Below are 23,830 nucleotides of genomic sequence, written 5' to 3' on the forward strand. Positions count from 1 at the left end.
GGCACCATCCTGCAGGCGGCCCAGGGTCCAACTCAGGCTTTCCCAACACTCACGAGTCCCTTGGTGTGGCCAGACCCCAGTTCCTCTTGCAGACCCGCCTCGATTTTTCAGGTACAAAGATTACCGGGAGCCTCCATGGTCGGAACACAAGTACGACATCTCCAAGGACTTCTGGGCCGTCCTGGCCGCCCGGCTGGCCTTTGTCATCGTCTTCCAGGTGCGAGGCCCTGTCTGCTTCCGGGAGGTTCGGGACCTGGGGCACCGAGGAGGCGCTCTGTGCCCAGAACAGGGTCAGAAGGGCAGGAGCTGGCCGGCGTCGGGATTCGGAGGCTGGAGGACTTGCCCTGGGCACCCACAAGTGGGGGGCGCTGGCAACCCCAGGCCCTGGGCAAGGACAGCTCCCAGACCCTCCAAGTTAAAGGAAGGCAGGAGAGGGGCCAGAAGGACTGGGGGTCACCCAGAGAAGGCAGGTTTAATTAAATACAAGCCGTCTTTATTGAAGGAGCCGTGGGGGGACCCACCTCATTCCCCCTCTCACTGTGCAGCAGGAGAAGCCCTCCAGTGGACAGGGCCAGCAAGGACAGGAGGGCAGTGGGTTCCCCCCACCCCCCGCAGCAGGCCGGGGACCCAGCCCTGCCTGGCCCAGTCTCAGGGGAGAGGGGCTAACTCTGACGCCCGAGCAATTCCCAGTGGACAGGACCCCAGGTTGGGGAGCAGCTGGTGCACGTGGTCCTGAGGTCCCAGCGGGGGCGACTCTGCTGGGGTTGCCCCCCTGTGTGACCCCCCAGCACCAAGAATCTCAGGAACTGAGCTCAAGCCCCAGCCCTGCCCCTTCTACACAGTGTGGCCCCCAGCAGGGCTTCTGGCCCCCAAGGCCCTGCTGCCTCTTCCGGCAGCTTTCCGTAACCCTCGGGAGCCGGGACTAGTGTCCGGGGCCCAGTTCCCCACCCAGAAGCAGAGCCTGAGACGAGGATTCTGGTGCAAACAGGTTATCATGGGAAAAAGGCCTCATGGCCAGTGGGCAGCTCAGCAGGGAGGAGGTCTGGGCATCCATCCCACCACACACGTGGGCCCACCTTGACGCAAGAGGGTGCCTCTGGTCTGCCCATGGGCTTCAGGCCATCCAGGCCGGGAACAGGGAGACAGGAGGGGGCGGTTCTCTGGAGACGGCAGCTGTAAGCCTTAGCGGCCAACACCGGCCACAGCTGGGGGCTGAGAGCGCCAACCCAGAAGGGTGATGGGGGGACATCCTCCGCAACAAGGCGACTAACTCAGCCACACATGCTGACACGTGCCGATCAGACGGAAGTTTAAAAACCAGAGATTTCCATTTTTTCCATAAAAGCCAACCCATTTGCACCCTATGGACCAGAAATGCATCGAGGGAGGCGGCAAACGTTCAGGGTGATGGGGGAGGCCTTGCAAACGGCAGCAGGGCCTGCAGAATCCTCAGAGACAGTTTAAGCTCCATCCATTTTTGTGCGCTTTGTATTTTAACTATCTTCCCTTCCAGCCTTCACGCTTGATGTAGTTGGTGATGTGTCACCAATCAGATCATTTCTTAAGCCTCCCAGCCAAGAGATTCAGAACCACTCAGAGATGTTTCCTAATTACTGAGCTCAGATTCTTTCAAGAAAGTCAGCTGCCGGAGAGCCCGCTGGCTGGTTTCCTGTCTCATTTATACCTTCCAGGAAACCGGGGCCGGGAGGTCCAGGGTGTGTCTGAGGTCCCAGGGCCCCAGGCAGTGGGGGGGGGGGAGGGGTGACGGGGCGAGGTGCTGCCTGGTGGGGTGCAGGTGGAGGTGAGAGCGTTTCCCGGGTCCTCCTTCCCAGCCCCCGATGCTGACTCTCCTTGCAGAACCTGGTCATGTTCATGAGTGACTTTGTGGACTGGGTCATCCCCGACATCCCCAAGGACATCAGCCAGCAGATCCACAAGGAGAAGGTGCTCATGGTGGAGCTGTTCATGAGGGAGGAGCAGGGCAAGCAGCAGCTGCTGGACACCTGGATGGAGAAGGACCGGAAGAAGGCGGAGCCCTGCAACAACCACAGCCCCACCTCCACCGCCCGCCCTGCCAGCCCCGACTTCCCTGGGGGCGCCCTGTAGCAGCGGGGCATCCCCCGCGGCGCGTGCGCACCCTCTCCCCAGGCGGGCAGGCAGGCAGGTTCTCGCACCCACCTGGCCCAGTGGCTCCTGGGTTTGTGGCAAACCTGGAAGACCACCTTCTTCTGATAGGACAAAATTTCTCCATCTTCTGTTTTTGTGGGGTTTTTTGTTTGTTTTCACACAAAACCATCATGCAGGGAATTCTGTTATCTTTAGTATTCAAGGTTAATCAAAACAATTGCTGGGGACAGGGTGACAGACAGCAGATGCAGGTGCTTTGCGGAAGCGATGCTTGGAGCCTGCGGTCTCTTTGGCAGTTGGAGATGAGCAGCTGCCCCCAGAAGTCATCTTCTTTAATCTTCCTGATGCCTTAAGAGAGGTGCAAGGTGGTATTCCAAGGCAAAACAGAGAAATGGATACAGAATAAACGATGTTGACACCAGTTCCAAAAGACATCACTTGTCTCTAGGTCAGAAAAGTGAGGTTTTTCATCACCTTTTCCTTCCGTGTGTTCAGAAACCGAGACACTGGTCAGAAAGAGAGGTGCCCTGGCTGTGTCCACTCAGAGGGCCCGGGAGCTCTGAACTGACTCTTGGAGAAGTAGTGGGGTGCAGGTGTCCTGAATGAGTGGTGACAGGCACCTCTGGGGTCCCCACCCTCAGCCACACACCTCCCCCCAGCGTAGGGTGACAGGAAAATGGGCCATGAGAGATTATGACTGCAGAGGCATTTCTGCAGATGGCTTCAGGGTTTCAAGAAGTCTTAAGGGTTTTAAGAAGTCTTAAGGCTTCCGGGGGTACTTTTGCAGCTTCAGAATATTTATTGGGTTTTTTAAAATCAACTCCACAGTGGATGTAAGGGTTTTTTCTCTGTAGCTCAAAGGTGGAAGGCGTTATTTTATTAGCTAACCAAATATCATGGAGAGGAATTTAAAATACTGTTACTACCAAAGATTTTTATTAATAAAGGCTTCTATTTTGGTAACACTTCTCTATATTTTTACTTACAGGAAGCTTCCTGTTGGACAATTATCATTTTAAAAGCTTGTAAAAACAAATCTCATAGCTGATAGGAATAATTTCAACTTGTAGTCATTATACTAACCGATGATCTGAAATTTCTCAAGCACCCAGAGAAACAGAAAAGAAATGTCTTCACCGAAGGGAGGGACGAAAACATAAACGTGTTTGTCTTGAACGTGTGGTCGGTGAGACGCTGACCTTCCCGTAAGCTGTCAACTAGGAGGGAAGTCCTTAGGTGTCGTAGATGTTCGTTATTTGCTAAAATCATGCCATCTGATGCTTCTACTTTCTCTTGTACAGTAAGTAGTTTAAAATGGGGTTTTTGTATATAAACATTGTATTAAAAATGAGGTGATTACCAAAAATCCTTTTATGGAAACCATTTTTTTTTAAGTGAATGTACACAAATCCACAGAGGACCGTGGCTGAACATGCATCTGAGTAAATCTACGTACACGACACCTTCCTCTCAAACCCCGTCCACGTGGCTTTTGCCCCAGGAAATTCGAGGGGCCAACCCCAGAGCCCCGTGGTGGGACCTGCAAATTTGGGGAGGGACGCATCAGCCTCCATATCCTCGGCCCCAGACACACAACTCGTTCAGGATATTCCTGGGTCTTCGGCTCCCTGGGGAGCACGTGCATGGGTGTGTGTGTCTGTGTGTGTACACACGTGTGGTTTGCGTGCATGTGTTTCTGTGTTGTTTTGTCTGTACGTGTGCTTGCACATACACATATAGGGGGATGGGAATTGTGGTCACACCTTCCCAGCAGCCTCTTCCACGACCCCCAGATCCCAACCCCTGGTCCCAGCAACCCGACAGAGTAGTATGTAGGATTTCGTGGACCTAAAATTTCCCCAAACCTTTCTGGGACCATCCCAGGGTTGCCAGTGTTTTCATTTGGGTAAGTGAGGACACTTCTTTAATCCATCACCTATAATCACCATCATTTCATGAAAGAAAGACTGTGTTTCTCACCCAGATGTCAGGAGGCCTCTACCCACACACCTTCAGGGCCAGGGAGGGCCTCAGGCGCCCCAAGGGCTGCTGCGTCCCCAGGGAAGTCTCAGCAAACCCAAGTTCACAAGGCCCTGGCTGCCTCGCGGTCAAGAACGTCCTCCTGGGGACTTCCCTGGCGGTCCAGTGGTTAAGACTCTGCACTTCCAATGTAGGGGCCTTGGGTTCAATCCCTGATCGGGGAACTAAAATCCCATATGCCGTGTGGTGCGGCCAAAAAATAAATTAAGAAATAAAAAAAATAAAAGTTCCTTCTAAAGCTTTGGATCCACTTCCTTAGTCCTGATGGGGGCAGCTCCCAGGGACAGCATCACCGGAAGCCCCCGCCTCTCATGGGTCCTCCCAGGGGCCTGAGAGGCTCACATGAGATCTAAAGCTAAAGCTCCAGTGGGCAGATGAGGAAACACTCTCGGGGAGGCGCGGGGAGAGGTGACTTGCCCAAGATGACAGAGCTCTCTGGCACCCAGAGCTTACAGACATCCATGCAGGCAACATTCAAGAAGAAGCCGTGAGGCACCGGTCAGAATGGGCATCATCAGAAAATCTACAAACAGTAAATGCTGGAGAGGGTGTGGAGAAAAGGGAACCCTCTTGCACTGTTGGTAGGAATGTAAATTGATACAGCCACTATGGAGAACAGTATGGAGGTTCCTTGCAAAACTAAAAGTAGAGTTACCACATGACCCAGCAATCCCACTGCTGGGCATATACCCAGACAACACCATAATTCAAAAAGACACATGCACTCCAATGTTCATTGCAGCACTATGTACAATAGCCAGGACATGGAAGCAACCTAAATGTCCATCAACAGATGAATGGATAAAGAAGATGTGGTACATATATACAATGGAATATTACTCAGCTGTAAAAAGCAAGGAAACTGGGACATTTCTAGAGACATGGATGGACCTAGAGACTGTCATACAAAGTAAAGTGAGTCAGAAAGAGAAAAACAAATATTATATATTAACCCATATATGTGGACTATAGAAAAATGGTACAAATCAACCTGTTTGCAAGGCAGAAATAGAGACACAGATGTAGAGAACAAACATATGGACAACAAGTGTGGAAAGCAGGGAGGGTTGGGGGGGATGAGTTGGGAGATTGGGATACCAAACTGTACACTCTAAACATATGCAGTTTATTGTCTGTTAAAAAAAAAAAAGAAGAAGCTGTGAAGGACTTCCCTTGTGGTCCAGTGGGTAAGACTCCACCCTCCCAATACATGGGGCCCAGATTCGATCCCTGGTCGGGGAACTAGATCCTGCATGTATGCCACAACTAAGATGTCCACATGCCGCAGCTAAAGATCCTGTATGCCAAAACTAAGACCAACCTGGTACAGCCTAAATAAATAAATATTGTTTAAAAAAAAAGAAGCAGCAGCGTGTCAAGGCAGACACAGCCTGTTCCCTCAGGGCATCAGATGCTGAACGAGGAAATGAACCCAGCACCAGTTCATCTCAGAGGCAGGAAGGGGCACTGATGAAAATATAACAGGGGTGTGACCAAGAGTCACTCAGAGTGACCGAGTTGGGCAGGGAGGCCCCTGGAGTCTGAGCAAGGAGAAGCCAGAATATAAAACCCTGGAGGAAGGCAGGACGGTTCAGGCAACAGAGTGCTTGTGCAAAGGCCCTGAGGCAGCAGTGTGCTGGGTGAGCTGTAGGAGTGGCAAGAAGTTCATCGTGTCTGGAGGTGATGGTGGTCAGGGCAGCAGGAGATGGGGCAGGACAGGATCAGGAACCAACTCACACCAGCCCCCAGCTTTGTGAGGACCCACGCTCAGTGGTAAGTCCACGGCAGGGGCTGGCGGTCTTAACCAAAGCAGTGATGAACATGATTCACATTTCGAGATCCTGGCAGCATTGGGTGGAAACCGCATTGGGTGGAAACCACATTGGGGTGGGGGGCCAGAGAGGAGAGTTGCAGAAATTCAGGTGAGCGATGATGGGACTTGGACGAGGGTGGTAGAGATGGGTGGGAAAAAAACAACAACAGATTAACATCACAAAGACCTGGGATCTGGCAGTGAAAGGATCCCTAGTTGAGCTGGTCAGACAGTGCAATCATTTCACAGATAGGCACACTGAGGCCCAGAGAGGGTCAGGGCTCTGCTCCGGTCACACAGCAAGCTGGCTACACAGACGTCCCTGGGACCCAGGCCCCCTGGCACCCAGCACCAAATGGTTCCTACTGCTGGTCCCTGGAGCGGTGCAGTGGGAGCAGGGTAGGGCTGGCCCCAGAGCACAGAGAGTGAAGGACCAGGGCCTGCAAGGGAGGGGGCCTGAGGTGTCAGGCCGGGGGCACTCCTGCCTGCATCTGCTATGAGGACCCTGTTGTTCTCTTGAAGGTAGAGGCTGCCGTGAACTGCAACCAACCCAAGACACCTCTGTTTACTAGGTTCAATGCTTGTTAAGTTTTTTTTAGTTAATTTAACATCTAAAAACCAGGTAAATACACATAAAAATCCAGATTTGCATGTTCTCTTGAAAAATCACACCGATGACACAGTCGTGTTTTTCACCGCGTCACATTCTTGCACTTGACGAGCCTGGCGGTGGCTTTTCTTCTTTAGATGGTGCGTGTCCTTCCTGGTGATCACAGCCTCTCTCCCCACTCTCCCAAACGTGCCTACCAACTGGCTAAGGGGGCGGCTGAGACTGAGGCTCCTGGAGTCACTGGCCTCTCTAGACAAGCCTCAGACCCAGTCCCTGTCCTGGCATCCAGGACCAGCTGCGGGCTTCCCTGGAACAGAGCTTGGCCAAGGTGTGTGCCTGAGACAGGGCTGTCCCCACCCTAAGGCTGGACGCAGAGCCCCTGCCCCAGGGCACCCACATCCCCAGTGCCCACACACTTTCACCTGCAGGTTCCCATGACCCCCTACCACAGATGGTGTGTACCCCACATTTCGGCAACACTCATTCATCCGTCCATGTTTTGTAAGAGCCACAGCAAAGCAGAGAATGGCTAACACTTTCCAGAAAAGAGGCCAGGAAGCAGCACTGGCACAGTGCCAGGCATGGAGGAGGCACCAGAAAGTGCTGAATGAATGAATCGGTCAGTGAGGGGTGGATGGATGAACAGATGGATGGATGGGTGAATGGGTGGGTGGGTAGTTGGATGGACGGACAGACGGATGGACAGACGGATGGATGAATAGCTGGATGGGTGGATGGGTGGGTGGATGGGTGGATGGGTGGATGGACTGATGGCAAAAAGACTGACAACTGGGCCTTTCTGCCTTTGAGTTAACTGGACCTCCGAGTCAAGCTGGCAGGAATGTTGGTGGAGGAGGGAAGGGGCCCATGGGAGGTAAGGTCTGGTGCCTTCCGGACCACAGATATGCCCACAGCAAGCAGCCCATCCACTGCTCACTCACACACAGCCTTTGGCAGAGAAGCACGTGGCAGAGATACAGCTGACGCCTGCAGGCACCTACTTGGCTCAGAAGAGGCATTTTAAGCCAGGTTTGCTCAGATGGGCTGGTGGACGCTGCCTCTGCCCACAGCCTGCCGGGTGCACCCCTGGGGAAAAGGCAGCCTTGTACATCCTGAGGTCTGACCTCCTGAGCTCTGCCAGGTAATTTATGTAGTGTGTCCACTCTCACGGGCCCCTCCCTCTCCTCTCCCCCCGCCCCCCACAGTTTTTATTGACCTATAACATACAGAAAACTGCAGAGATTTTGAGTGTACAATCAATTTCCACATAAAATGCATACCTCTGTAGTCAGGACTCAGAATCAGAATGGCATGGCGCCCCAGAAGCCTTCCTTGGTGCTCCCCTCTGGCCACCCCTCCTCACCCAGCTGTAACCCAGGTCCAGACCGGCTGTCCTGACCCGCTGTCCTTACCTCCGCCACAGAAGCGAGGGTGCCTGGTTTCACTTATGGGTGGCTGCTGTCCTCTGCTGGCGTCCTGTGGGAGCTGCACTTCTGGAAGAAGAGACCCAGCACGTGGCTACCCAGCAAATGACCCTGAACTTAATACACCAATGTCCTATCTCACAGTTCCGTGGGCCAGACTCTGACACAGGTCTCACGGGGCTAAGAAGAAGGGGTGGGCAGGGCTGGATCCCTCCCTCCATCTCCAAGCCAGCCGTGGCGGCCAGTCCTCCTCCCATGACTATCTGTCCAGCTCTCCGCTCCTGAGAACCATAATTGGGCTGGGTCTCCGGGATAAGCCAGGATGATCACCCCAACTCAACATCCTTCATTTTCATCACACCCACAAAGTCACTCCTGCCCTGTAAATTAACTTGTTCACGAGGTCTGGGAATTGGGATTGGACACCTTGGGGGCCACTGTTCTGTCTACCATGTACCCCTGCCCCCAGGAAAGAGGCTTTTTTTTTTTTTGGAAAAAGCTAACTACCCCCAAGCAAAGCTCAAAGTCCCCAGATATCTAAGGAAAGACTTCAACAAGAATGAGAGAGACCAAAACAAACAGAAAAAGAAAGAGCCCGGGGGACACCAAGTCATGGGAGAAAAAAGAAAGTAACTGTTCCTCACCCTCACGAATAAAGACCAATATGCATCCAGGAAACAAGCAAAAGATGCATTTTCTTTCTCTCTTTTTTTTTTTTTTTTTTTTTTTTTGGCACACGGGCTTAGTTGCTCTGCGGCATGTGGGATCTTCCTGGAGCTGGGATCGAACCTGTGACCTCTGCATTGGCAGGCGGACTCTCAACCACTGCGCCACCTAGGAAGCCCTTCTTTCTCTTTTTAAAGAGGCACAGCCAAGTGAACGGAAAATGCGTAAATTGGACTCCATCAAAGTTAGAAAATTTTTGCATTTCTTACCCAATCAACAGAGTGAAACGACAATTCACAAAATGGGAGAAAATAATTGCAAATCATATATCTGATAAGGGATTTCTATCTGGAATATATAAGGATCCTCTACAACTCAACAACTAAAAGACCAGCAACCCAATTAAAAGTAGGTGGAGGACTTCAACAGACATTTCGCCAGAAAAGGCGTACAAACGGGCAAGAAGCCCATGAAAAGATGGTCGACATCACTGGTCTTCAGGGGAATGCAAATCAAACCCACGAGACATCACTGCACACCTGTTAGGATGTCTGTTATCCAGAAACAAAATAATAAGAGCTGGTGACGATGGGGAGAAACTGGAAGCCTTGTACATTGCTGGTAGGAATGTAAAATGGTGCAGCTGCTACGGGAAACACTTTGATGATTTCTCAAAAAAAGGAAACACAGAATGACTGTATGATCCAGAAATCCCACTTCCGGGTATAAAAACAAAAGAATTTAAAGCAGGGACTCAAACAGACACTCATACACTCCTGTTCACCTATGGCTTCATGGGGAGTTCCCCAAGGATCAGTTCACAGAGGAAGAGAAGACTCAGGTCTGGTTTACGAGTGGCTCTAGGTGATACACAGGCATCCCCGGAAAGTGGATGGGTGCAACACTACAGCCCCTCTCTGGGGCATCCCTGAGGGACAGTGGCAAAGAGAAATCCTCCCAGTGGGCAGAGCTTCAATCAGAACACTTGAAGAGGTGAGAAGGGGCCTGGTGGGGGGTGGATTCCAAGACCTATTTGACATCTATAGACACACCACCCAATGACAACAGAGCACACTATTTTTTTCTCAAGAACCCAGGGAAGGACTTCCCAGGTGGCACAGTGGTTAAGAATCCACCTGCCAATGCAGGGACCATGGGTTCAATCCCTGCTCCAGGAAGATCCCACATGCCACAGAGCAACTAAGCCCGTGCACCACAACTACTGAGCCTGTACTCTAGTTTGCGAGCCACAACTATTGAGCCCATGTGCCACAACTACTGAAGCCCACGTGCCTAGAGCCCGTGCTTCGCAACAAGAGAAGCCACCGCAATGAGAAGCCTGAGCACCACAACGAAGAGCAGCCCCCATTCTCTGCAACTAGAGAAAGCCCGCACACAGCAACAAAGACCCAATGCAGCCAAAAATAAAAATTAACTAATCAATTAATTAATTAATGTTTAAAAAAAAAAGTAAAAGAACCCAGGGAATACTACAGACCACCACAAGCTGGGCCCTAGAACAACCTCAACAAGGTTAAAAGAACTGAAACCGTCCAGAGTGTGTTCTCTGACCATGATGGAATCAAACTAGGAATCACTGACAGGAAGGCAACAAGAAAGTCTCTAAACACATGTAAGTTACACATCACACTTTCAAATAATCCATGGGTCACAGAGAAAGTCCCGGAGGGAATAAAAATACGTAGGAATGGATGAAAATGAAAACACAGCACATCAAAATTTGTGGGACAAGCTAAAGCAATGTTGAAAGGAAAATTCGTAAAACTAAATGCTTACCTGAGAAATAAATAACCTATGTGCCTGCCTCAAGAAACTAGAAAAAAAAGAATAAAAGGGAATTTCCTGGCGGTCCAGTGGTTAGGACGTGGTGATTTCACTGCCAAGTCAGGTTCAATCCCTGGTGGGGGAACTAAGATCCCACAAGTCATGCAGTATGGCCAAAAAAAAAAAAAAAACCAGAGAGCAAAATAAATCCAAAGCAAGGCAAGGGAAATAAAACAGCGAAGACAAGCAAAAAAATGAAATAAAAAATGGGGGGCGGGGAATAGAGAAAAATCATTGAAACAAAGAGCTCGTTCCTTACAAATAAATAAGGTTGATAAACCTCTAGCAAGACCGACAAACGTAAACAGAGAAGACACAAATCACCAATTTCAGGAATGAACTTGAAGATGCATTATGGATCTCGTAGCCTTTAAAAAAGGATAATGTTACAGACTGAATGTGTTCCCCCGAAAGCCACAGGTTGAAACTCTACCCTCCGCCCTTGTGATGGTGTTTGAAGGTAGGGCCCCCGTGATGGGGTCAGTACCTTTAAAGGAGTCCAGAGAGAACCTGCTTCCCTCTCTCTCTGTTCTTCTCTACATGAGGCTACAATGAGAGCTCAGAGCCTGCACTCTGGAACAGGCCTGCACCAGAGTGTGACCCTGCTAGCACCCTGACTGCAGATTTGCAGCCTCCAGAACCATGAGAAATAAATTTCTGTTGTGTATAAGCCACCCAGTCGATGGTACTTTTCTAGAGCAGCACAAATGGCCTAAGACATAAAATAAGGAATACTACAAATCACCATGCTCGTAAATTCTAAAGCTTAGACACATGGACCAATTCCTCAAAACTGCCCACACTACCAAAGCTCAATGAAGATGAAATAGACAATTTGAGTAGCCTTATAACCATCAAATCCATAAAAGAAAAATTTGGTGAACTGGACCTCATCAAAAGTTAAAATTTGGGACTTCCCTGGCGACACAGTGGTTAAGAATCCACCTGTCAATGCAGGGGACACGGGTTCGATCCCTGGTTCAGGAAGATCCCATGTGCCGTGGAGCAACTAAGCCCATGAGCCACAACTACTGAGCCCACGCACAACTACTGAAGCCCGCCTGCCTAGAGCCCATGCCCCGCAACAAGATAAGCCACTGCACTGAGAAGCCTGCGCACCACAACAAAGAGTAGCTCCCGCTCGCCACAACTAGAGAAAGTCCACGCATAGCAACAAAGACCCAACACAGCCAAAAAAAAACATTGAAAAAAATTAGGATGTTGAGTGGGACTTTATTTTTTAAGATTTATTTATTATTTACTTTATTTTTGGCTGCATTGGGTCTTCATCGTGCTCCTTCATTTTGGTGCACGGGCTTCTCATTGCAGTGGCTTCTCTTGCTGTGGAGCACGGGCTCTAGGTGTGTGGGCTTCAATAGTTGTGGCGCGTGGGCTTCAATAGTTGTGGCACGTGGGCTTAGTGGGTGTGGCTCTCGGGCTCTAGAGCACAAGCTCAGTAGTTGCAGCTCGCAGGCTTAGTTGCTCTGAGGCATGTGGGATCTTCCTGGACCAGGGCTCGAACCCGTGTCCCCTACATTGGCAGGCAGATTCTTAACCACTGCACCACCAGGGAAGGCCTTGAGGGGGGCTTTAAAAAAAAAAAAAAACTTACAAAATCATTTTTTTAAAAAGTTAAAATTTTTGCTCTGTGAAAGATCATGTACAGAGGATAAAATGATAAGCTACAGACTGCGAGGTAGCAGGTCAGACGCCCAAATAATTGTGCTAACGGAGATTCAGATTAACCAAGCCTTGTACAACATTCACTCAGTCAGAAGTATTCTGTGAGCTGCTATGAAGTGCCAGCCAGCGTTCTGGGCACTTGGAGGCTCTGCAGGGGGCAGGGGGGAAAAATAGAGTAGGAAGAAAAATGTAGTGTACAAGTCAGGAGGTGCCACGTGCAGGGGACAAAGCAACACTGCAGTGGGGAGGGTATGCGGCAGATGGGGATGTAGCTCAGCCCTCCCTGGACGACCTCCCACCCCAGCCTCCTCCCCTGGCTCTTCCACACGTCCATCACAACTGGACACCTTCTGGCCTCCGACCTTGGTCCTCTTTTCTTTCTGTTCTCCCTCCATTGGGTGTTCTAAATACTGGACTAGTCAAAGTTCTCAAGAGGAACAGAACTGATAGGATATATAAACGAGAAGATTATTATTATAAGACTGGCTCCCGTTACAGAGACGGAGGCCAAGAAGTCCCATAGTCTGCCGTTCGCAAGCTGGGAACCAGGAAAGCTGGTGTGTAATTCAGTTCGAGTCCGAAGCCCTGCGAATTTGTGGGGGTGGGGGGGCAGTCAAGCAGAGAAGGCGAATGCTCCCTTCCTCTGCCTTTTTGTTCTATTCAGATGATGCCCACCCAGATTGGGAAGGGCCATCTGCTTTTCTTTTCTCTTTTTTTTATTTACTTATTCATTTATTTATTTTGGTTGCATTGAGTCCTCGTTGCTGCATGTGGGCTTTCTCTATTTGCGGGAAGCAGGGGCTATTCTTTGTTGCGGTGTGTGGGCTTTCTCGCTGCAGTGGCTTATCTTGTTGCAAAGCACGGGCTCTAGGCGTGTGGGCTTCAGTAGTTGTGCCACTCAGGCTCAGTAGTTGTGGCTCTCGGGCTTTAGAGCACACGCTCAGTAGTTGTGGTGCACAGGCTTAGCTGCTCCACGGCATGTGGGATCTCCCCGGCCAGGGATCGAACCCATGTCCCCTGCATTGGCAGGCGGATTCTTAACCAGTGCGCCACCAGGGACGTCCCCATCTGCTTTTCTTAGTCAATTCAAATGCTAATCTCTTCCAGAAACACACTCACAGACACACCCAGAAATAATGTTTTACCAGCTATCCGGCTACCCCTTAGCCCAGTCAAGTTGACACATAAGATTAACCATCACTAACACCATCTATCTGCAGGACACTCCCAAATTCACATCCCCTGCCCAGATCTCTGTCCCGAACCCTGGTCCTGTACATCCTACTGCCAGTCAACATCTCCAATAGGCCCTCCCCAAACTCACCCTAATCTCAGGTGGCTGTGGGGCGGCCACGGTGAGTGGCAGCTGGAAGTGGGATCTCAGTTCCCTGGGAACCGAACCTGGACCACGGCAGTGAGAACGCTGAATCCTAACCACCGGAACACCAGGGAGTAGTGGCTAGGAGCAGGGCCCGGGCTCTTGTCTGGTTTGAAGAAAGAACTCAGCAAAGAGACAAAAGGTAGTGAGGCAAGTAAAGTGCTGATTAGGAGAGAAGACAGAAAACACAGGGAGGCTGAGAGAGAGAGAAAGAGGGAGGGAGGGAAGGAAAGGGAGCCATGTGCGTTGGGGGGTGGTTTAAATCACTTACATGGGGGGAGTTCCTCCCGGTTTCCTCTAGCCAATCATCCTGCTTTGTCTGGCTCTGAGTCCATATCTGGCTGACTCAAGGCCCTCCCCTGTGTGCACAGGCATCTTTTAGCCAACATGGATTTCAGCGCTAGGGTCTCTGGGAGGTTAGCAGAACATGTTATGGTCTAGGGCCCCCTCCCTTGAGGAACCTTTCTGCACATGCGTAGTCTGGGAAGTCTCCTGGCCCCCAAGAATGAGAACTACGTGGTCTCTTTGTCTTTTACCTAAGCAGGGTTCAGCCCGTCTCTGTTCCTGCCGTTCCTATTATCTTGACGCGTCCACAGGAGACAAAGTCCAACTGCTTATTCTGTTCCTGTTATTACATTTATTTTTAAAGCGTAAACAGGAGGCTAGTTGTAAATGTCTAACCTGGGGCCCATCTATCTCCTGTCAGTCCCACCTACACCTTCCCCAGGTCAGCCAATGGACGCTCCATCCTTCAGACTTTACAAGCATCCTCAATGCCTCTCGTTTACGTACACCCCAAAATCAAAAGAAGGCTGCTGCCTTCTCACCCCTCCACTGCACCTGGTCCAAGTACCCTCACCGCTCCTCTGGATTACTGTGGAGTCTCCTGGAGTCTACCCAGTGATTCTTTAAAAATGTAACTCAGAGCTCACACTAACGGTATAGTAAGTCCCCTACATACAAGCGAGTTCCGTCCTGAGAGTGCATTCGGAAGTCCAATTTGTTTGTAAGTCCAACAAAGTTAGCCTAGCTACCCAACTAACACAATCAGCTATATGGTACTGTACTGCTATAGGTTTATAATACTTTTCACACAGATAATATATAAAAACACACACACAAAAAACATTGTTACAGTACAGTACCTTGAAAAGTACAGTAGTACAGCACGACAGCTGGCATACAGGGGTGGCATCAAGTGAACAGGCCACCGACTGGAGGAGGGAGAGGGGGTGCGAGATGGTAGGGCTGAAGGATCATCAGGAATAGGAGACGGAGAGCAAGCTGCAATTTCACTCACACCTGACCTTGACGGCACTGGTTCTGGTTCCTTGCTGGATTCAATTCTATCTACCCTCTTAAAAAAATGACCCAATGATGTCTGAGTAGTAGCTGGTTTTTTCTCATCATAGATGACATGGTAGCACTGGCCTGCATTCTGCACAGTTGCTGCAACCTTCCGGTACTGTTCTACGTTTGGGTCCTGTGCCTCAAAATCTAACAGTGCCTCCTCAAACAAAGAAAATACCCTGCCACTTCCTATATCGTGAATCTCTTCGGTTCTTCAGTTACTTCACCTTCCTCTTGTGTCTCTTCATCCTCTCTCTGGGCCTCCAGTTCCATCAGCTCCTCATTAGCAAGCTCCACATTCGCATCTTTGAAAGTTTGCAATTTGAAGGTTCATATGTAGAGCACTTACTGTATTCATAATGGCCCAAAAGTGGAAAAAATGGAAAGGTCCATCTGCTGATGACTGAACACACAAATGCCGTCTATCCAAACAGTGGAATATTACTGACCCATGAAAAGGAATGAAGCACTGTCACAGGCCACAACAAGGAGGAACCTTGATGCTGTCACTCTCAGTTAAAGAAGCCAGGCACAAAAGGCCACACAGGGTGTGGTTCTACTTACAGGAAATGTCCAGAATGGTCAAATCCAGAGAGACAGAGGTCCATTAGTGGTTGCTCAGGGCTGGAGAGAGGGGGGAGAGGGAGGAATTGCTAATGAGTACCAGGTTTCTACAGGAGTGGTGAAAATGTTCTGGATTGGAGGACACGGGGTTGGGGGGGGGGCCGAAGGGGAAGCTGGGATAAAGTGAGAGTAGCATAGACATATATACACAACCAACTGTAAAATAGATAGCTAGTGGGAAGTTGCTGTATAACGAAGGGAGATCAACTCGATGGTGGGTGATGCCTTAGAGGGCCGCGACGGGGAGGGCGGGGGGGAGTCGCGGGAGGAAGGGGATACGGGGATATGTGTATAAATACAGCCGATTCACTGTGGTGTACCTCAAAAGCTGGTACAAGAGTGTAAAGCAATTATATTCCAATAAAGAGCTTAAAAACTAAAAACTAAAAATAAAAACAAAATAAAATGAGCTAATGGTAGGAGCTGCACAACCTTATGTACACATTAAAAACCACTGAATTGTGCACTTTAAACGGTATAGCCGTAGGGAATGTGAACTATATCTTAATGACATGTACATATACATAGACTTTTTTTTCCCCCGAGGTAACTTAGATGGCTTCACCCTCCCGCTCATCCTCCGCAAGGGCTCAGCGACAGGAAAGACGCGTTCTTGCCCGGCTGCTCCTCACTCGCCCCCTCCCCTCGCGGACCACCTCCTGCCTCTCCAGCCCTGCTCCTGCAGCCAGCCTTTGCTTCTGCTCCGGCTGGGACCGCGCCCCGTTTCCCCCACACCCACCTACCCGGCCCCTGCACCTGCCCCTGTACCTCGGGGCCTGCTCCGACACAACCCCCCCCCCCCCATCTGCACTCGCCGCATCCCCCCTCCTGTGGCTCCCGTCACCTCCCAGCTTAACCGCGCTTTCCCTTCCGTGTTGGGTCCCCTCGGGCTTCGATGACTGACAGCTCCGGGCAGGCGGGGCCTTCTGCATTGCGCTTGCGAATTTGCCTCCAGCACCTCCCGCGCGGGACCCAGCAGGCGTCCACCCACGCTCGTGAGCGCTCACGAGAGAAACTCCAGTATTTGTTAAACTTTACACTAAATAGACCTAATAAACCTCTGAACAGTCTTCTCCGCAGAGCTCTCCAGGGGGCACGAAAGGACGTGCAAGTTCACCCTTGTCCATAAACAAATGCACTTATTTTCGGAAGCGCAGGCCCCGCGCCCCGGGTGTCGGGATCCTCCCCCAGAAAAGCCACAGGACCCCCACGCAGAGGGAGAAGGGCGTCAGGGCGCAGGCGCAGAGGTTGTCCCCCGTCCGCCGCCTGCCAGCCAGCCAGTCAGGGGCGCCTCCCGGAGGCGGCCGCGAGCCTCCCGGGCGGAAATGGCTACGGTTGGGCTCGGGGCGCATGCGCGAGTCCCGGGGGTTCTCGCGAGAGGAAGCGGCTCCAGGAGAGACTTCCGGTGACGGGGTGACGGGGCGTCGGGCGCGGGAGGTGGGGGCCGCCGCCGCTGCTGCTGCTGCTGCTGAACGGAGGGGCCCACGGGGGCGCTGGAGGAGGCGCGGGCTGGGCCCTCGGGGGACGCGAGAGGCGGGCCAGGCCGGGCTGGGCCCGCGGGGGACGTGAGAGGAGGGCCGGGCCGGGCCCCGCCGCGCGCGCCGCCATGGACCCGTTTCTGGTGCTGCTGCACTCAGTGTCGGCCGGCCTGTCGAACAGCGAGCTGACGGAGCTCAAGTTTCTGTGCCAGAGCCGCGTGGGCAAGCGGAAGCTGGAGCGCGTGCAGAGCGGTCTGGACCTCTTCTCCGTGCTGCTCGAGCAGAACGAGCTGAGCGCCGAGAACACCGCGCTGCTCCGCGAGCTGCTCGCCTCCCTGCGGCGTCAGGACCTGCAGCAGCTGCTGGACGACTTCGAGGCGGGCGCGGCGGGCGGGGCGTCGCCGGAGGAGCGAGGTGGGGGGCGAGGGCCGGGGGGCGGGCGGGAGCGGGGGCCTGGGGCCTGGGGGCATGGGGGAGCGGGGACGCGGGGCCTGGAGACCTGGAGGCCCTGGGGCGGGCGGGCACCGGGGAAGGCAGGGCCAGCTGGCCTAGGAATAGTTTCAATCTTCCGGGCGCCTTACCTTTTCCGGGTTCGGTTTGCGTGGGTTTTCCCTAAGCAGTCCTGGGGGATGGGTAACAGGCCCACTTTGCACATGGGAGGATCAAAGCGCAGAGGAGTTAAGAGTTTTAGTCGTAGAGCACGGACCCCCCCCTCCCCCCCGCAGCCTCCGTATTGTCTCCAGGACCTCACTCCTTCCGTGTAGGTTAGAAATTCCTTTAAAGAAAGGGGCGTTGCTGACCTCCCCGGCGGGGATGAGTCGGCAGAGGGGGCCCCGGCGGGAGCGGAAGTGCACCGGAAGAGTCGCAGCAGGTGCGGGTTGCTTGACAAGGGGCAGGTTTTGCATAAGGGTTAAGAACGGACTCCGGACTCGGGCAGCACGTCATGGAGGTGTGGCGGTGGCTCTAGCTGTGTGATCTCAGGGAATGACTTACACTGACCTTCCCGTGCCTCCATTTCCTCCTGTGTAGAAACGGTCAGTAAGACAGGTGCCCACCCACAGAGCAGGAGCGGTCGGTACACAGGCCGACAGCCTATCAGGGGCTTGTAGCTGGAGACGCAGCTTTGTGGGAGCCTTCCAAGAACATCGTGTCCCTTCTCTTCTTCCCTCCCCAGTCCAGAAACAGCCTCTTACAGTCTGCCATGCTGATCTCAGTAGTGACCCAGGTGAAGACATAGTAGCCAGAAACTGAAGGCTAGTGTTGGGGCATCTTTCGTCTAAGAATCGGGGTGTTTTGGGCTGCCGTACCGATGACCGCATCTCGGTGGCTTCAAACAGCAGAATTTGATGCTCTTACAGGTCTTGGGCCAGTAGTCACATCAAGGTGTCAGCAGGCGTGCTCCCTCTGAAAGCTCCAGGGGAGGGTCCTTCCTGCCTCTTCTGGTTTCTGGGGGCTCCAGGCATTCCCGGGCTTGTGGCCACATGGCTCCAGTCTCTGCCTCCATGGCACCTAGCCTTGTCACTGGATTTAGGGCCCACCTGGATAACCCAGGGCGATCCCCTCATCTCAAGATCACATCTGCAGAGATGCTTTTCCAGATAAGTTAACATTCACGGTTCCAGGAATTTGACATGGACATAATTTTAGGGGCCACCATTCAACCCACTGTAGGGTGAGGTGGGGGAGCAACTCCACCTCCCTGTTGTGAGCCAGTGTCTCCGTTAAAACACGCCCAACCACGAAGTCTGTAGAGCATGCCCTTTGGGTAGTGTTTCAGGGTGTGGTTGGCTGGGGCAGGATTGGGCTTTCTGCGACCTCCCCTGGCCGCCCTGCTGCTGGGCGAGGTCGGCCTCTGCAGGAGCACCTCGTGGGTACCCAGCACTCAATCAGGGAGTGTGGGGTTACCTTTCCCCTAAAGAGCTCCCCAAACCTCAGGTCAGTCATTCTGTTCTTTCCCTTCCCAGACCTCCAGGCAGCGTTTGACATCATCTGTGACAACGTGGGGAAGGACTGGAGGAGGCTGGCTCGTCACCTCAGGGTGTCGGACCCCAAGATTGATGCCATCGAGGAGAAGTATCCCCGGAACCTGGCGGAACAGGTGAGGGAGTCGCTGAGAGTCTGGAAGAAGAACCAGAGGGAGGACGCGGCTGTGTCCCACCTGGTGGGGGCGCTCAGGGCCTGCCGGCTGAACCTGGTGGCGGACCTCGTCGAGGAGGACCAGCAAGCCCGAGCCCGCCAGAGCGAGAGCGGCGACCCTGTGTCTCTCATGTCCTGGGATCCAGACTCGCCTGCCTTGGGGACCTCCCGATGACCCGGCTGCTCCTCTCCCAAGGACCAAGGGCATCCACCTGTACGAGCTTTGGTTCCCTCCACTGAGGTCGACCGTGTCCCCTCTGTGCCAGGCAGGCTGGGGGCTCTGTGACGGCCTTGGGAGGGAGATGCTGTCGTCCCCACTAAATGAGTTCCTGCAGGAGGACTTGCCACGTAGGGAGGAGCTGTAGAAGTTAGCAGTTAGGGTCATAAAAGTTGCTGTTGCGCAAGTGAGGAAACGCAGGGTCGAGCTGGAGGGAAGTCAGTAGTAATGGGGGGGGGGGGGGTTGGGCTGGGGGCCAACGCTGTCCAGCTCCAGAGCCCCCGCTTGGAACCACCGGCTCGTTCTGCCGCCCCCACAGTTGCCAAAGGCTTTGGACTCCCAGGGCAGGTGGCATGGGGGTGAGGGATGAGGCATGCTGGGGCAGGGACAGGGGACAGGACCAGGGCCGTCCCTGTGAGGTACTGAGAAGCTGGGGCACAGTCGTCGCTTGGCAGGCAGATGCTAGTTCTTAGGAGTTGTGATTCCTGTGACTCCACAGTAGGTTACTATTTTGTATCAAAATCACTATCTTTCTGATAACAGAATTAGCAAAATCACTATCTTTCTGATAACAGAATTAGCAAGCTGGAGCCTGTAGTTTTCAGAAGTGATCTTCCTGGTTCTCAGGTGATCTATTGAAGCACAGAGGAGGCCTCCACCTTACAAAGAATTTTCTATGCCTGTTGATAATTATTTCATTTTACATGTTTTCAGAAGCTTTATTGTATCGATTTCCGTGTTACTTGAGGGTTATCACAGGCCCAGACTGTGAGTAGGGTGGCTGCATTTCATAGCAGTCGCAAGGACCACTAACAAGGGGAGTGAGTGTTTGGGGTGGGCGGGGGAATGAATTGGGAGACTGGAATTGATACATATACACTACTATTCGTATAAAGAGGATAACTGTTGAGAACCTGCTGTGTGGTGCAGGCAGCTCTGTGCTGGCCTAGATGGGAGGGAAGTCTGAAGAGTGGACATATGTATACGTGTGACTGATTCACTTTGCTCTACACCAAAAGACTAACACGACACTGTAAAGCATCTGTACTCCAATAAAAAAAATTTAAAGGGTGGGGGGAATGTTTACCTTGGTGAGCCGTGGTCTGCCAAAGGGCAGCTCTTGCCAGCTTTGGGCCCTGTCCACCTCGAGGAGGCATCAGGGAGCCCAGCGGCCATGCCTTGTACCTTCCAGCTGTGACCTTGGGTTGCTGAGGCCCTAGCAGCGCTCCCCACCAGGCTGTGGACCCAGCCTTCAGCAGATACTTCGTGCCGGGCACTGCTAGGAGGCGGGGCCATGCGGTGGACAAGGCAGGAGTGGCCCTGCTCTGTTGACCCCGAAGGCCTGGCCAGGAACGTGGGTGTTAACCAGTTCATCACAGGTTTGGGAGCTGGGCCAGTTCAGTCCCAGAGCCGTGTGGCCTGGCCTGGTGTGACGCGCTGAACGTCCGCTGCCCGCCAGCAGCACTCGCCTCTTCAGGCCTCGGGTCAGGGCTGGTTCTGTGGGGGAGACGCACATCATCACCAACAGTAAATGAGTGGCTTGGCTAATGGCTGGCTTTGGGGGATAGGTGATCTGGGAGATGTGTCCCCATTTCTTGAACAGAGGCAGGTATTGGATGTGGTGCCAATCTCTCACAGTTTACGGCATGTGCTACTGAAATGTGCGGGTGCCGGGCACCCTGACAGCCGGCCTGTGTCCCTTGGTGCGGTCCTCACACCTGGAAGGAGCCTCTACCCTCCATCGTACCAGGTGTTCTCATGGAGGTTTTGACAACACATGCTTACAGCACTCAGGATTTTCTGTTGCGTGGGACCGTGCCCTGGGCACTGCCATCCCAGGACTTCTCCTGGCGAGCTGCTCCTGTCCAGCTGGTGAGGGAGTTGGAGCAGCCTCAGTAGACCCGTCGTGTGACCCAGTCGCACCACCTGAGGCACAGATCTGAGTCCCAGGACAGAAGAGGTGATGGGTGAGAAAGCGCTTCCTTCCAGCACTGCTCTCCACTTCCCAGGGCCTGGAGGTGGCCCAGCCCTGGCAGCTGTGGGCCATGGGGGCAACGCTGCAGAGCCTGGTGGCAGGTGAATGTGCACAAGAAACTGCCCCTAGAAGGTGGGGCTCAAGGCCAGGTAGAAGCATCCCTTTGTTCAGTCCTCAGTGGTCAGGAGGTTTCCACCGTGACTGCACGTCCAGGCATTGAGACGAGACTGAGCACACAGGCACCCTGCCCTCAGGAAGCACAGGATGTCCCCAGCTCTGTGACACGAAAGGAAGAGGTGCCATAAAAGTGTATAGAGGGGCTTCCCTGGTGGTCCAGTGGTTAGGACTTCACCTTTCAACACAGGGTTGTGGGGATGTGGGTCTGATCCCTGGGCAGGGAGCTAAGATCCCATACGCGGCCAAAACAAGAACAAAACAGAAGCAGTGTTGTAACAAATTCAATAAAGACTTTAAAAATGGTCCACATTAAACCAAAAAAATCTTTTAAAAGAAAGAGTATAGAAAAAGCACAGTGTGCCTGTGGCCCTAAAAGTGGAAAGGTGCACAGCAAGTGTTTGAGAACAGTTTTTTGGATGATACTGGTTTTCTGTGTGCTTTCTGTATTTTCCCCGTTTCTGTAACGTGGTTTTCAGTTGTCCACCAGGTACAGTGCCGGGTGTAACGTGGCCTGCGGTGGGGAGCGTCCTGGAGAGCAGGGGGTCACGTGGGCTCTTGAGTCTGATGGATGTGAACCCTGGGCTGTGCCCCTTGTGGCTGCACCTCCCGGAGAAGGGGCCATTAGATAAATATGAAGTGCTTGTCCAAGTCTGTGGCACTACTTTTACCTTAAAAACAAAGATTGACATGTTACCCAAAGGTCTGTCAAAGGCTCTTTTGCTCTGTGTGGTCTCAGAACATTGAGCACGGCCTTTGGCCTGTGTTTTGTTTTTTTGGCCGGCTGTGCATCCTGGGGTATCCCAGTTCCCCCATCAGGGATGGAACCCATGCCCCCTGCAGTGGAAGCTCAGAGTCGTGACCACAGAACGGCCAGGGAAGTCTCCTGGGTTTTCTCATAACCCCTCCTGGGACAGATGTGGCCGACATCTCATCAGAACTGTGACCCTAGGGAGAAGTCAGCCACACACACACCCCGCCTCCTCCCACCAGGCAGGGCGCTGCTGCAGGTTTTGGAGAAGGATTTGTCAAGGCAACTTTACAAAAAAAATTCGCTTTTTCTCTTAATCACATAAAAATTTTTTCTAATAAAGCTGCACACAAGTCACATGGTTTACTTGAAAGCAAAAGTAAGGAGCCACGTTCTGCTCTCAGTCCTCTCTCCCTGAGAAGGAGGGAGGGAAGGGTCCAGATGTGTGTGTTTTGTTGGGGGTGGTTTCCCCGCCCACGAAGGGGAATTGAACCAGTGTTTCTTGAAAGGAAGGGTCACGCCCTCTCCCGTGCACAGGTTTCCCAGCTTCAGGGCCTCCCTGTGCCCGTCTCCCCACAGCAGCCCTGCCCTGGGCACACGGGGCGTCGGTCCCAGATCCTTACGCCCTCCAGATTCTTCCATGGCGGGGGGTGGGGTGCCACCCCCTCATCCATCCTGTTCTCCCCTCTGGGCTGCCTGCCACCTCCACAGCCACCCCCAGACATCAGCCTCTAGGGCACCCTGAGACTCCTCACTCTGTCCCAGCACCAGCCCACCCCCTCCCACTCTCTGAGCCCCCGCCCCCGGGGACACCTTGGCCTTATCTGTCCCAGGTCCTTGCCGCCTCCCACGCGGCTTTCTCGAAGCCCCCAGACCCATATCGTCAGCTGCCTGGGCGCAACGCCGGCCACGCAAGGGAGCGGATCACAGCCGTCTGGGATGAGGACCTGGGCATCGTGGGGGCAGGCGCTCTGCGCATCGCACCCCTCAGGCTCAGCATCCCCAGGTCCGTGCCTGGCGCCACTATCCGGTCGGTTGCCCTCGGCGCAGACCCCGGCCCTCTCCCTGAGGCCTGCTCTCCTGCGTTTCACAGAACCGGCTGCCCTGGACGCTGCCTCCCAAGCATCTCTCCTTTCCCCCCCCGCCCCGCAGCAGCAGAGCCCCACCCTTCCCGGGATAGCCCCGCCCCGGCTGCTGCCCGCCCCTCCCGCCACCATCAGCAGCCGGAAACACAGGCCGAGCTGTACCGCCGACACCTGACCGTATTCCTGGAAGCCGCAAGCCCGCTGCACGCGTTTTTCACGTGTGTATTTTTATTTCCATGGTAAGTATCCTGAGTCACCTGGCTGACCACTCTAACCGCAAGGTTCCTGTGTGCATCGCGTTTTGGAACCGGGCAGGCGAGTGTGACACAGGGCAGCGCGTGCTTCTGCGGACACGGCCGGTCGCCCTACACCTGCGGGGATGGAGGCAGAACTTCTCTTCTACAGGGAAAAGGTGCAATTGAAAACCGTTTCCCTCAGAGAAGCCCTCCGTTTC

At 53.1% G+C, this 23,830-nt stretch overlaps 2 protein-coding genes and 1 long non-coding RNA gene across 7 annotated transcripts in view; 2 read left to right on the forward strand and 1 right to left on the reverse strand.

Annotated features, from left to right (window-relative positions):
• ANO1 (anoctamin 1) overlaps positions 1–2,193 on the forward strand; it is an 89,826-nt gene extending 87,633 nt beyond the window's left edge. For 4 of the 5 annotated variants that reach the window (XM_057726016.1, XM_057726018.1, XM_057726017.1 and 1 more), the window contains 2 exons: positions 112–217; positions 1,858–2,193. In XM_057726016.1, coding sequence (XP_057581999.1) covers positions 112–217; positions 1,858–2,106 — 355 coding nt within the window. In that variant the 3' untranslated portion in view covers positions 2,107–2,193. Of the gene's footprint in view, positions 1–111; positions 218–1,857 lie in introns of those variants that run through there. The other variant, XR_009052526.1, reaches the window with a different exon arrangement.
• Positions 1,880–16,340, reverse strand: LOC130848097 (uncharacterized). The gene is made up of 4 exons (XR_009052527.1): positions 14,732–16,340; positions 14,123–14,211; positions 2,179–8,083; positions 1,880–2,003 (listed from the first exon to the last, which is right to left on the reverse strand). It is a non-coding gene; the product is annotated as an uncharacterized LOC130848097 (long non-coding RNA).
• Positions 16,341–16,980: 640 nt separating this feature from the next.
• Positions 16,981–22,616, forward strand: FADD (Fas associated via death domain). Its single transcript, XM_057726021.1, has 2 exons — positions 16,981–17,452; positions 19,003–22,616. Exons 1-2 carry the CDS (start codon positions 17,167–17,169, stop codon positions 19,347–19,349), a joined length of 633 nt encoding a protein of 210 aa, XP_057582004.1. The 5' UTR covers positions 16,981–17,166; the 3' UTR covers positions 19,350–22,616.
• The last annotated feature ends 1,214 nt before the right edge of the window (positions 22,617–23,830 follow it).

Source organism: Hippopotamus amphibius, chromosome 3, assembly GCF_030028045.1.
Source record: "Hippopotamus amphibius kiboko isolate mHipAmp2 chromosome 3, mHipAmp2.hap2, whole genome shotgun sequence".
Classification (NCBI taxonomy): domain Eukaryota; kingdom Metazoa; phylum Chordata; class Mammalia; order Artiodactyla; family Hippopotamidae; genus Hippopotamus; species Hippopotamus amphibius.